A 13,610-nucleotide genomic window follows, 5' to 3' on the forward strand; every position below is an offset into this window, starting at 1 on the left:
CGGCTGAGCGTCGCCTGTCAGCCAGGAGGTCACAGTTTGGTTCCTGGTCAGGGCGCCATCCCGGTGGGGGGCGTGCAGGAGGCAGCGGCCAATGCGTCTCTCTCATCACTGCTGTTTCTCTCCCTCTCCCTCTGCCTCCCCCCCCCCCCAATCAACGCAAACATTCGGGGGAGGTCCTCCTGTCCGCGGACCTGGGCCCCGCGGGAGGGCCGCGGCGGCAGAGCGGGCACACACAGGCCTCTTTCTGTTGCACTGGTTCTGGGTCAGGGCTGTGGCCGGCAGCCCCAAGCGGGCCTCACGCAGACGGGCCGGGCTGAGGGGGAGCAGGGCGCAGGGGGAGCAGGGCGGGCGGTTCTGCCGCAGGAGAATCTGCAGGACCTCCTCCAGGCTCAGGCACACAGGCCAGTGCCCCAGGGAGGCAGGTCTCTGGGGCCCGAGGCCTTGGAGCTGAAGCTGCTAAAAACAGCTGAGGCCGTGCCCCTGACCCCCCCACCTGGCCGCCCGGCAGGTGTGAGACAGGAATAGGCCGCGACCCCAGCCCGGGCCCCCGCCCATGGGGATGGCGGACAGCGAGGGCGGGCCAGAGCCCCAGAGCCAGTGTAGGCAGTGAGGAAGGGCCAGGCCGGCCCCGAGGGGGCAGGGCAGGGGCAGGGGCAGGGGCAGTAGCCCAGTACAAACGGGGGCAGGCCGGGAGCGCGTCCGGTCCCTGCGTGGCTGTGTGGCCGCTCCAGGCCAGCCTCCTGGCCACGCTCTGGACACCGTGAGTCCGACCCGCAGGGCCATGGGCATGGTGCTGCTGGGCCCGGCGCCGGCTCCGGGGCCGCAGGGGCCTGTCCTGCGGCCGATCGCCCCAGGGCAGGGGCGGGAGCGGGGGAGGTGGCCGTGAGCCAGGCCACGTGGTGGGCGGTGTGGGGTGAGCCTGGAAGTCACACGTCCGCGGCTAAAACGGTCGCCACCAAAATACAGCAGCGGCGCCGGCGCCGGGGGGGCTGGGCTCGCTCTTGGGCGTCGATATCATGAGTTCAAAATACCCCGCCCCATGAGGAGCGGCCTGGCCCCACGGAGGCCACGGGGCGCCTCCTCTCCTTCCTGAGCCGTGGAGCGGCAGGCTCCTGGGCCTGAGCATCGCAGCCCCCGTACCCAGGACTGGGCGCTGCTGGGCAGCCTGGCCCTGGCTGAGCCAGGCAGTCACTGGGGGCGCAGACCCCCACGAGCCCCCCGCAGAGCTGACATGGGGTGAAGGTGAGCACAGCCAGCCTGTGTCGAGGCGGCGTTCTGCTCCCGCGTCCACACCCCTGGGCAGCACTGGGGCCTGTGGGCACACAGCCCGCCGGCCACAGGCGCCAGCCCCACGCTCACAGGACAGTGCGGGGCGCCGCTGGGTGCGGGTCAGAGACAGGCTGGCCAGTGGAGGAGGGAAGGAGGGGGCGGGGAGGCGCACCCCTCCCTCCCCCCCCCCCCGGGGCCTCCCTGCACCCAGCTCCCCTTGCTCTGGCCAGACCGGCATCATTGGGGGGATCGGTGTGATATTTCGAACTCATGAGCTCCCCTCTCTCTGGCACCCTGACAGCCAGCCGGGCTGGTGCCAGCGGGCACCCTTGGTCCAGGGACACTGTTGTCCCCACAGCCCACGCCTCTGCCCAGGCTGGACAGTGATGGCCTCGCAAACCACCCTCTGCACCTTGGCGGCCCTGCCCAAGGCCTTCTGAGGGACCCCATGCATCCCTGCGGGCCCAGAAATGGCCAAGAGCCCCTTCCTCAGGGACCCCGGCTCCAGTCACTGACACCAGAGCCCTCCCTGCCCAGCACAGGAAGCCCTAACGGCTGTGGCAGGTGGAGCCGGCCCCTGCCCTGCGGTGGGTGCCCAGCAGCCTCATGGGAGCCCTGCTCTCCCTCTGTCCTGCCCAGGTCTCCTGGCCTGCCCCCTTCATCCCCCTTGCCCCGCCCTCCCTCCCCCTCCACCACCCAGAACACAGGAGAGCATGGCAGAGCTGGCTCTACCACCTCAGAGCCTTCTTTTTTTTTTTTTTTTAAATAAACCCCAGGCAGCTTGGCCAGCATGGCTCTTGGCTGAGTGTCAACCTATGAACCAGGAGCTCACAGTTCATTCCCACTCAGGGCACAGGCCCAGGTTGGGAGCTCCATCCCCAGGGTGGGGTGTGCAGAGGCATCCGATCCATGATCTCTCTTATCGCTGACATTTCTCTCTCTCTCCCCCCCATCCTCTCTAAGTAAACCTTCTTCGTTGACATGAGTGGTTTCTGTCCTCTGTCTGGGCCTTGGAGACACATCTAGTCTCTGACCCACACACTTACCACTTGCATTGCCGTCCACCCAGCGTACATCTGATACCAGGTACAGCCACCCCTTCAACATCACCAACTGGCTTTCACATTCCCAGGATGAAATCTACGCAGGAAAAAGTCTCTCCATTTTTGTTTATACAAAATGTCTTTACTTGGTCTTCACTTTGAAGATTTTGCTGGATATAGAGTTCTTACTTGGCAGCTTTTAATTTCAGCATTTTGATGTTCCAAAGTTTTCTATTATTTCTGCTTTGAAGTCAGGTGATCGTGCCATTGTCCCTCTGTGTAACCCGTTTTCCTCTCACTTCCAAGATTTTCCCATTCCCATTGGCATTCAGGGGTCAGGTATGGTGATCCTAGGATTGGTTTCCATGTTTGTTTGTTTTTTAAATTTTTATTGTGTTTCTTACAGAGAGGAAGTTAGAAACATCATTGAGAGAGAAACTGATCAGCTGCCTCCTGCACAACCCCTACCGAGGATGTGCCCAAAACCAAGGTATATGGCCTTGACTGGAGTCGAACCTGGGACCCTTCAGTCTGCAGGCAAACTCTCTATCCACTGAGCCAAACCGATTAAAGTGCTGGTTTCCATGTTTTCATTTTTCTTCAGGCTCACTGAGACTCCTGGATCTAGAATTAACATGGCTCACAAATTGGGGTGGTTTCTGCCATTATATCTTCAGATGTGTGTCCAGTCCCTTTCTCCATCTCCTCTACTCCTGAGACAATTACATGTGTTGGCTGCTTCATATGGTCTCACATAGCTCTGAGCCCCCCTGTTCATTCTCCCTCTTTGTTCTCTCCATTTTTTGGATTAATTTCTGTTGCTTTATCTTGAAGTTCACCAATTCTTCTGCCACCTCTAATATGCTATTCAAACAACCTAAAAACACAGTGAGAGAAACCAAGATGGCGGCATAGGTAAACACCTGAACTTGCTGTCTCGCACAACCACTTCAAAACTACAACTAAAAGACAACACGGACATCATCCACAACCACAGGAAGGATGGCTCGGTGGAAATTCTACAACTAGAAGGGAGAGAAAAGCACACTGAGACTCAGAGGAGGTGCGGAGGTGAAGTGCGGAGGTAGGGAGGCGCGCGTGCGGAAAAGGCTGGCAACTGAGTACGCGGCTGGCTTTTTCGATCGGGAGGGAGACACAAGCTCCTAATCAGTCCGAACTCCAGTTCCAGGCGAGACTCTGGGGACCCAGACTCATACGGGAGAAACTGGCCTGTCTGGCATCGGGCCGGAACACGAGGGCAGCTTTCTCTCAGAGGTGCTTGTAGCGATTACCACAGGATACTGAGACCTGGGGGTCTCTTAGGGAAGGGCTGAAGGTTAGCCATTGTTGTTTGTTGATTCCCTGAGACCCCACCCTACCCAATTTACAATCCCACCTCTGCTGTGCACAGAGGCTTTTGCATATGAATGGCCTTGCCCTTTGCCATCTAAACTTACCTAACAAACTGCAGCTGGGTCAGAGAGCCCCAGAACATCCAAAAGAAGTCCCAAGGCCCACAGCAGCTTGCACTGATTCACAGCTGGCCTCATCTGGGCACCTCCAAACAACAAACAAAGATGAATCTGCAGATCTCTCCATAGCTCCTGCTGGGTGACCTAAGACAGAGGCTAAATTTGCACCTCCTTGGAGATCCAAGAGCCAGTGTACCCAGTGGTCAGAGTGGGACCATTCAGGTTACAACTCCTCAGATCCATAAAGGACACACTTAGGGGGCAGACTCAGTGAGCACCAAAGCCCACTGAAGCAAGTCGAAGATGACCAGACCTCCCGCAAAAATCAGGATTTTTTAAAAAATGCCACAGGATGCGGAACAAATTGTTAAAATTGGGACTGTTCCACCAAAAGTGGAATGTCTGGTCACCTTAAGCAAGTCTTGTCTCATAAGGGTGTCTCCAGCACAGAAGTTCTCCCATCATAGGCACAACTGATCCTCACAGCCAATTGTCCTGGAGGTCAATTCCCCCCAGTGATACCAACAGCAATCAAGGCTTAACTATAATAAAACTGTGCACACAGTCCACAAAGGGGTGCACCAAGAGTGTCCACCTCAGGTAATTGGGGAGGCTGAGCCACCTCAGAGCCTTCTTTTTTTTAAAAAAAAAAGACTAGCTGTGGGTCAAAGACTAGCTGTGTCTCCAAGGTCCAGACAGAGGACAGAAACCACTCATGTCAACGAAGAAGGTTTACTTAGAGAGGATGGGGGAGAGAGAGAGAGAGAAATGTCAGCGATAAGAGAGATCATGGATTGGATGCCTCTGCACACCCCACCCTGGGGATGGAGCTCCCAACCTGGGCCTGTGCCCTGAGTGGGAATGAACTGTGAGCTCCTGGTTCATAGGTTGACACTCAACCAAGAGCCATGCTGGCCCTATAGGACACCTACCACACGAAGCTACTTTATCAACCCAGGGAAGCAGCCAAAATGCAGAGGCAAAGAAACAGGTCACAAATTAAAGAAATGGAAAAAAGCACACAACTGGATATAAAATTCAATACCACAGTTATAAGGTTTTTCAAGAATTTTCTAGAAACTGTTGATAAATTTAGTGAGTCCCCTCAAGGGTATGAAAAAGGACCAACTAGAAATTACACATACACTGACGAAATAAAGAATAATTTAAGAGATCCAACAGCACTCTAGAGTAGGGGTGTCGAACTCAATCAGAGAAGGGGCCAAAATCTAAAATCCAGCCTAAATCATGGGCCGAATGGTTTACTGAACAGTCATAAACTGACAATGTCATAAACTGACAGCGGAGTGCAGTGATGACAGCGCAGTGCGGGCCACATTGCAAGGCCTGGCAGGCTGCATTTGGCCCACGGGCCTTGTGTTTGACACATGTGCTCTAGAGGATCCCAAGAATCAAGTCAAAGATTTGAAATACAAAGAAGCAAAAAACACCCAACTGGAAAAGCAAAAAGCAAAAAGAATTTTAAAATATGAAGATAGTGTAAGGAGCCTCTGGACAACTTCAAGCAAACCAACATTAGAATTATGGGGGTGCCAGAAGAAGAGAGCAAGATATTGAAAACCTATTTGAAGAAATAATGACAGATAACTCCCCCTACCTGGTGAAAGAAATAGACTTACATGTCCAGGAAGTGCACAGAACCCCAAACAAAAGGAATCCAAAGAGGACCACACCAAGACACATCATAATTAAAATGCCAAGAGCAAAAAACAAAGAGAGAATATTAAAGCAGCAAGAGAAAAACTGTTAGTTACCTACAAGGGAGGGCCCATACAATTGTCAGCTGATTTCTCAACAGAAACTATGCAGGCCAGAAGGGAGTGGCAAGAAATATTCAAAGTGATGAATAGCAAGAACCTTCAACCAAGATTATTCTACTCAGCAAAGCTATCATTCAGAATTGAAGGTCAGATAAAGAGCTTCACAGATAAGAAAAAGCTAAAGGAGTTCATCATCCCCAAACCAGTATATATGAAATGCTGAAAGGTATTCTTTAAGAAGAGGAAGAAGAAAAAGGTAAAGTTAAAAATTATGAACAACAAATACCTTATCATCAACAAGTGAATCTAAAAATCAAGTGAATAAAAAATCTGAATAGGAAAAAAAAACCTAAAAAAACACACACTTTTCATTTTAGTTTGCAGTCTTCAGCTCTAGAAATTCCATTTAACAACTTTTTAAAAAAATCTCTTGAGCTTCCTTATCTGTTCACTCATTAAAATAATTATCCATTGATTATTGATACATATTTATAATATGATTTGAAATGATTACTAAGTTCAGCACCATGGTCCAATTGGTGACAATTTCTATGTTTTTCCTCATCCTATATTTTTCTGATTCTTTGAATATTTTGGTTGAAAATCAGACATTGTAGTGATTCTGGATTCTCCTGTGTTCTCATTGATTACTTTGTTATTGTTTTGGAGCGCAGGTTAGTGGCCTGTATTCAAACTACAAATTCCGTCTTACCCGACCGCTGCAGCAGCTGAATTTGTCAGTCCCTTTAGCTTCCAGCAGCAGCTTTTGTTACCAGCTTCCCGGGGCGGGGTGTACACCCCTCTGCCTGTATAGTTGGGCAGTCAGTCAAGGATTTCGGTAAAGTTTTTTTGTTTTTTTACATTTTTACAGACTTCAGAGAGGAAAGGAGAGGGAGACAGAAACATCGATGACGGCCCTAACCATTGGCTCAGTGGGTAGAGCGTCGGCCTGCGGACTGGATCCTGGGGTCGACTCCTCATACCCAGGCAGGTACCTCGGTTGCAGGGTCCTCCCCGGCCCTGGCCCTGGTTGGGCACGTGCAAGAGGCAACCAATCAATGTGTTTCTCTCCCATTGATATTTCTGTCTTTTCCTCGCTCTCAAAATCAATGGAAAAATATCCTCTGGTGAGGATTAAAAAATAAAACATCAATAATGAGAATCATTGTCGGCTACCTCCTGCATGCCCCACACTGGGGATGGAGCCTGCAACCTAGTGATGTGCCCTGACCGGGAATTGAACTGTGACCTCGTGGTTCATAGGTCAAAGCTCAACCCCTGAGCCAGGCCAGCGGGGCGGATTTCAGTTAAGTTAGCAGTTAGGTGATCCCTCTGTGGGCCCTTGCTTTGCAGATTCCCTTTCAGTTCACATCTCCTCTGCCAGCGCCAGGGTACAGTGGACCGTAAACACAGGAGTAAGGGGCACCCACCCCTCATGCAGTTGAATCTCCACATGTAACTTTTTTGGGTCTTTTTCTTTTTAAAAAAAAGTTTTTAATGATTTTTAGGAGGGGGAGAAGAGAGATAGAAACATCAATGAGAAACATTGATCAGCGGCCTCCTGCACACCCCCTACTGGTTTAAGCCCACAAGCCCGGCATGTGCCCTGACCAGGAATCGAACCCTGACCTCCTGGTTCATGGGTCAATGCTCAACACTCAACCACTGAGCCACACTGTCTGGGCAGGCTGACTCTTTTTAGTACATGCACTCACTGGACGGAGACAGGTAGCCACGTGGGCGTGGTCACACCCTGTGTCCCCACGGCCGGGACAGGCTGGTGGGGAGGTCCGCTCACATGTGCTGCCCTGGCCGAGGGCCTACCCGGGCGCAGCCTGTGGGACAGAGGGTTTGGCCTACTTTGGTTCTGAAGTGACCCAGGGCGCAGGAGCAGGGACGAGGACCTGGGCTCAGTGGACAGACCCTGCCTGTTTGAATTGGCCTCGGCCGTGGCCAGGCGAGCCCTGCAGAGCTGCGTGGGGACAAGCTGTCCCTGCAGAGGACTGGCCCTGCCCTGGGGGTCCCCTCAGTGTGATCCCAACCGGGAGGTCCCCGTGTGCGGGAAGGAGGTGGTTCAGGGAGACAGAGGCCTCCCCGGCCCCACAGGGCGTGTCCACACCCAGAACCTCAGGGCCAGGGGTACCGCTCTGATGGAGAGGGGGTGCAGAAAATCGCTGTTCCATATTTTAATACATCGATGGCTTGAAAATTTTTATTTAACTTCAGCAAATATTGGGAATAGAAAAATGAACTCTGCAGAATCTCACAAATAAAATTCTCCGATCTCCACTAACAAATGGTATCCTCCAATGGCTAAGCAATGGCCATGCTATGAACAGTCACATGATGAGTGCCGACATGGGAATGGCAGACAGTAAAATATTACTCACACAGCATTTTACAACTTTTCTTTGAAATCCTCAGGTGGACTTCATCACTTGAAAAGACACACAGCATCTCCATTACCTGTCAACATTAACCTTACACATCTTTTAAAATCCACCAAGCACCCCGCCGAGCTGACCCTGCGCGGCCTGTCCGCCCTGGGGGGTGCCTGTGAACTCGGGGTGCTGCCCGGGGTTGTGCTTTATCCGGTGGGGAAGGCGGGGCTGGCACAGGGGTGCCCGCTGCTGGGCGTCCAGGCCTGGCTCAGAGGAGCCGTCTTCCTGGGGTCGGCCGGAGGCAAAGCTGCACATGATTAAAATCTGGAGTTTGGGCTTTAGGGGTGACTGGGGGTGACACATCCAGCAAGCAGACAGTGGGGTGGGGAGGAGGAGGGGACACCTTCCCAACCTCCAGAGCCCCCGGGCCTCAGTCTGCCTGGGCCGGCGTGGGGAGCCAGTGCGATGGGCTCAGCTTGAGGCCCAGCCGGCTGCCACCACGCGCCCCCCAGGACTGAGCGCACCCCCAGCGTCCGGAGAGGGCGCGGTCCGGGGGGGCCACATCGCGCCCAGCCACGTGCCTGGGGCCGTGAGCGTGTCCTGGGGGAACGTGGGACCGCGTCTGCCTGTGGACAGACATGCTCTGAGAAGACACAGCGGAGGGAAAGCCTCGTGGTCCAGAGGCGTGGGAATTAGCCCGAGAGCAGTGCGAGGCGTCTGTAATTATATTTATTCCTGGGATGAAAAACGGACATTCACATTGAGGTTTCCTGTTTTGAAATTTTGGGGTAAGATAAGCTAGACGGCCGAATGACCAGAAGCCTTCAAGACTCAGGAGGCGGGCGGTGGAGCCGCTGCTGCAGCCCGCTGCTCCCCTCGCTCCCGGTGAGCCTGGAGCAAACCTCCCTGCCCTTTAGGCCGAAGGGCCACGCCGTTAGGAAATGGCTGTGGCCGCCGCCGCCTGCAACGCAGAGGAAAACGGCCCGGCGCACGGTTCCGCGGCTCGGGAGCGAACTCTCGATGGTGTGATGGCAATGACTTAAGAACGGGCCATTTCTGGCCGAAACCAGTTTGGCTCAGTGGATAGAGCGTCTGCCTGCAGATTGAAAGGTCCCGGGTTCGATTCCGGTCAAGGGCATGTACCTTGGTTGGAGGCACATCCCCAGTAGCGAGTGTGCAGGAGGCAGCTGGTCGATGATTCTCTCTCATCGATATTTCTAATTCTCTATCCCTCTCTCTTCCTCTCTGTAAAAAATCAATAAAATATATTTTTTTTTAAAAAGGGGAGGCCATTTTTAGTGGTTGCATACAGCTTTAGAGCTGTTTTATAACTTTGGGGCTTAGGTCTGAATATAAATAAAATAATGCATTAAAAACAGAACAAAAGCTTGAATCCTGGGTCTTAGGGTTCAGCAAGGGGCTGGGGAGGAAGGCGGCACCAAGGCCAGCCCTGGCTCCCTCCCGCCCAGGCGGGTCTGGCCAGTGTGACGCACTGGTGGCTTGTTTTTGGTGCACGGTCATACCAACAGTACAGGTGATATTCGGAAAGACAGAAACAGGGGTAGTTGGGATTTAAAGTGACACGAGCACACTTCCAGGCATGCGACATTTGATGAAAGTTTACACACACGGGAAACTGCGTGCTTTGTCCTGCAGTCAGGTTGTAAACCAGCTGTATTTCATACGGCTTTCCTGATTGGAGGTTTGTGAGCATCAAAGGGTATACAGTTAAAAACGGTCAAAGCGTTTCCCGGGACGGCGTCTGGGTCGCACGCACAGCGAGCCCACCCCGTGGTGCGCCGGCCTCGGCTCCGGGCCACTCGGTCTCCCTGGGGAAGAGCCGCATCACGGAACTGATCGCCGTTCAAACCGACAGTGCAGCATTCAAGTAACAAGGTGTTTCCATGGAGAAGCGAGAAAAACTGCCTACCACTTTACACAGCTACATGAAATTAAATAAAACAAACTTTAATGCATATGCAATACAATTTATATCTTTTGGGAATTCTAAACTAAAACTATCATTTGTTTCAATGGTACTATATTTTGCACAATAACTTATACTTAGGAGAAATCTTGCACAAAAATAGATATAATTATGACATTCACATTGATACTCTTTAAGAAGACAAAGCTGAGGGAACATGGTCCCTGACCTCCCACCCACACGCCTGTGATGCACCGAAGTCTTGATATGTTTAAAAGGGCCTCCACGTCGGTGAGACCAGTCACTCGCTTTCAGCAGAGTGGTTCTTGCATTTACATCATTGCAGAGACAGTGCGGACAGCTGAGGACAGTGCTCTCAGATGTGGAACCGGCGGGAGCAGCCCGCAGCCAGGCCAAGACGCCGCCTCTTCCTCCTGGCGGTGGAAACCACAGGCCCTTTTCCTGGGAGAGCCACGGCAGCTGCGTGCCGGCGGGAAGACCAGCGGTGGCGCCGAAGCAGGTGAAGGCCGAACAGCACGGTGCCAGGCAGGCCGGCGCCTGGCCCTGCCTCGCCGCAGGGGGGCACCAAGCTCCCCGCGGCCAGGGCACCGGTTCCCAAGGAACACAGGCTGGGCCGAGGGGGGACAACCCGCAGGCAGTGAGAGCCCCGCAGGAGGCCTGCTGACTCGGGGAGGGGGGAGGCCGGAGGAGGGGGTGCGAGAAGGAGCCTCCGCCCTGCCAGGCCGTGTCCTCGGGGCGATGTGCAGACGTGGAGCTCCGTGGCCCTCACTGCACTTGCACAGCCGGCTTGCGATGCAGAGGAGGCCCAGCCCGGGTGGTTCCCTGTGTTCTCTCGCTCCCTGCCCGGGCAGGACCGGGCCGGACTGTCCTCTGCCTCCCGCTGTCCTCACCTGCTGGGACTCCCGTGCAGGGACAGAGGACGCGAGCTCAGCAAGTCCCCTCTTACTGCCCCTTCAGAGTGACCTTTGTCCAGGTTCCTTTAAACCAGAAGTCCAATTCCAAACGCTATGATTCTAGCTGACCCTCTTCCGAAATCAGCTGACTTAAAAAAGGCAAGGTGCTTGTCAGCAAAACATCCCATTTTAATTGCATATTTTAAATTCTTAAGAATTGCTTATGCGCCTTAAAGCCTCGCACTTTTCTTTTTGGTATTGAAAGCAGGAAAGTGTTTAATGATGGGGAACGGCAGCAGAAGCTCCTGCGGCGTCCGGTGCCGGCAGAGCTGCGGGAGGGCGACAGGCTCACAGCCGCAGCCGCTCCGGCCGCGGAGAGCAGAGCGAGCGGACGTCCCGGACGTTTCTCACAAGTTCCACTTGCCCCGTCCAGCCAGGCAGTGCGCGCCCCGCGGGCTGCTTGCTCTCATGGCGGCTCAGCAGCAGCAGCAGCACCAGCACCAGCACCTGCTCACGCCTGGCTCTGCTCGGCTGTGGGAGGCGGGGTGTGCAGCCCATCGGGCCTGAGGACCAGGCGTGTGGAGCCGGGGAGAAGCCAGGCTGCCCAGGAGGGGAACGACGTGCATCCAGAGCCCTCCCAGCTGCTCCGGGCCGGGCGGCCTGCCCGGCGTCTACGTCTGCTCCGTCGGGCGCGGGATGTCATCTTTGGCAAGCAATGATGTGAAAGAGCTACGACGCTGAAGCAGAATCGGGACTGGGAGGCGGCGGCCCCAGGAGAAGGCACCAAGTCCAAGTGTACAAGCACCAGGCAGTGTACGGACCCAATCTCTTGGAGTTGGTTTGGGGGAAGCGGGGACGAGGCGGCACCCATCGGGCTGCCACGCTGAGAGCTGAAGGCAGAGGGTGGAGTCCGTGTTCCTTTAAGTCACGTGTCCAGAGTGCTGCTGCGAGCCGCGGGGAGCCCGCCGGGCCCAGGGGAGCGGCTGGCGGACTAGCCCATCAGCATCGGCCGCTCCCGGGAAGCAGGCCTGAACAGGGAGGTTTGGCACGGTGAAGGTTACTGCAGTCTGCACACACGGTGATACCCAGAAACATGATCGCTTAGGTGGGGGCCTCGCACCGGACCAGAGAACCCTCTAGAAGGCCAACAGGTCCAGTTGCTGAGAAGGACATGATGCAAAAGGAGCGATCCGGGCCATGCAGGAAGAGGCGGGCCTTCCAGGCGGCCACCTGCTCGGAAGCTGCGGACGGTGGGCGAGCCCCTGGGGCCGGAGCTCTGCCTGGGGAGCAGCCCCAGGGCCGGGGCCGTGCAGCCGCGAGATCCCAGGCGGAGACCGCGCGAGATGCGCGGAGCTCTCCAGCTAGTGCGCCGGCATGGAGGAACGAGCAAAGAATTAAGGCAGATGTAGCACAGGACCGAAGTGTTGCTGTTTTTGGTAATAGCTGCTGGTCCACAGGTGGGAGCAGATGGCGAGGTGATGCGTGTCATACCTGATGCCCGGTAACGCGGACGCCATACCAGTGTGGGAAGCGGCCTGGGTGTCTCAGGAGGCAGAGGTGTATCTGACGTCGAGAACAGAAGCGGCCTGAGGAAAGGAGAACAAAGAATCAGCCCGGCTGGCGTTGGCTCAGTGTTGACCTTTGAGCCATGAGGTCAGGGTTCAATTCCTAGCAGGGCACATGCCTGGGTTGCAGGCTCCACCCCCCATGGAGGGCATGTGGGAGGCAGCCAATCAATGTTTCTATCCCTCTCTCCCTCTTCCCTTGCTCTGAAATCAATAAAAAAAATTATAGAAGAGTAGGAAACAATGCAAACGGCTTGTTCTGGCGTCCTGCAAGGCGACGGGGGCCTGCTGCTGGCCCACACAGGGGCACAGAGGGCTGAGGCGGCCAGGAGGCGGCCGCACAGTGTGGCCCTGCAGCCAGGTGCCCGCTCAGAGCCCGGCTCTGCCCCATCCAGCTGTCTCCTCGCAGAATCCAGTCAGGGCGCCCAGCACCCAGGACAAGCAGAACGCGGCCAGGGAAAGCGCGCGCTCGGTGAGGGCAGCACGGCTGGAGGCCCGGGGCTCCTGTGGGGACACAGGACACCTAAGACCCCAAGATGGCAGGACCCTCTTTCACAGCTGCCACAGCATCCCCCTGCTTCAAGCTGGACTCCCCCCCAAGCCTCCAGCCTAAAGGTCCCTTGTAGGCCCTGCTCCCCTCGTGGCCTCTTGCTGCCAGGAAACAACAGCTCCGCATCCAGAAGCTGGAATGCACCCTTCAGGGGCGCTCAGGTTCCCAAAGGGCTAGGCGTCCATCGCGAGTCGACTCCGAGCGACATGGAGCCCTCCACTCACTCACGGAGCTCCTCCTCTCCCTCCTCCCTTCCAGCGCTCGCTCTGCCCCTGACACCCCAGCCCCGGGCCCCCCGCTGGCTCCTCCACGAGCCCTGATCTCAGCAGCCCAAGCCCCGGCTTCCCAACCTTCTGTGTGAAGGGCCAGCGCTCGGGAGAGAGCATCTCTGCTGCCAACTGGAACGTCCCGTCCCGAGGCCTCACCGCTCAGGCCTCCCGGACGGGGCGGGGCCTCAGGAGGGCGCTGCCGCTGAAGGGCAACCGCCCGGGACGAAGTCACGGCCAAAGACGAAGAGCCTTCGTGCTGCTCAGATGCCGCGTGAGCCAGGGCTGCAGCAGGCCCCCGCGCTGGCCGGACCCTGGCACCGGGGCCTCCCGGCGGGGCTGGGCCTCCCTCACCAGCGGCCGGGTCAGCACACGCTGCCGGCAGGCCGGACACTCCGAGGGCGGAGGACAGCCGGCGGCGGGAAGCGTGCCTGGGCTGTGG

At 55.8% G+C, this 13,610-nt stretch overlaps 1 protein-coding gene across 2 annotated transcripts in view; it reads right to left on the minus strand.

Moving 5' to 3' along the window:
• Nucleotides 1-9,893: 9,893 nt before the first annotated feature.
• RCOR1 (REST corepressor 1) overlaps nucleotides 9,894-13,610 on the minus strand; it is a 93,670-nt gene continuing 89,953 nt past the window's right edge. For both annotated transcript variants that reach the window (XM_084896600.1, XM_084896599.1), the window contains one exon: nucleotides 9,894-12,373. In XM_084896600.1, coding sequence (XP_084752726.1) covers nucleotides 12,332-12,373 — 42 coding nt within the window. In that variant the 3' untranslated portion in view covers nucleotides 9,894-12,331. The remainder of the gene's footprint in view (nucleotides 12,374-13,610) is intronic.

This window comes from Pipistrellus hanaki (genome assembly GCF_964339955.1).
Source record: "Pipistrellus hanaki genome assembly, chromosome: 1".
NCBI lineage: Eukaryota > Metazoa > Chordata > Mammalia > Chiroptera > Vespertilionidae > Pipistrellus > Pipistrellus hanaki.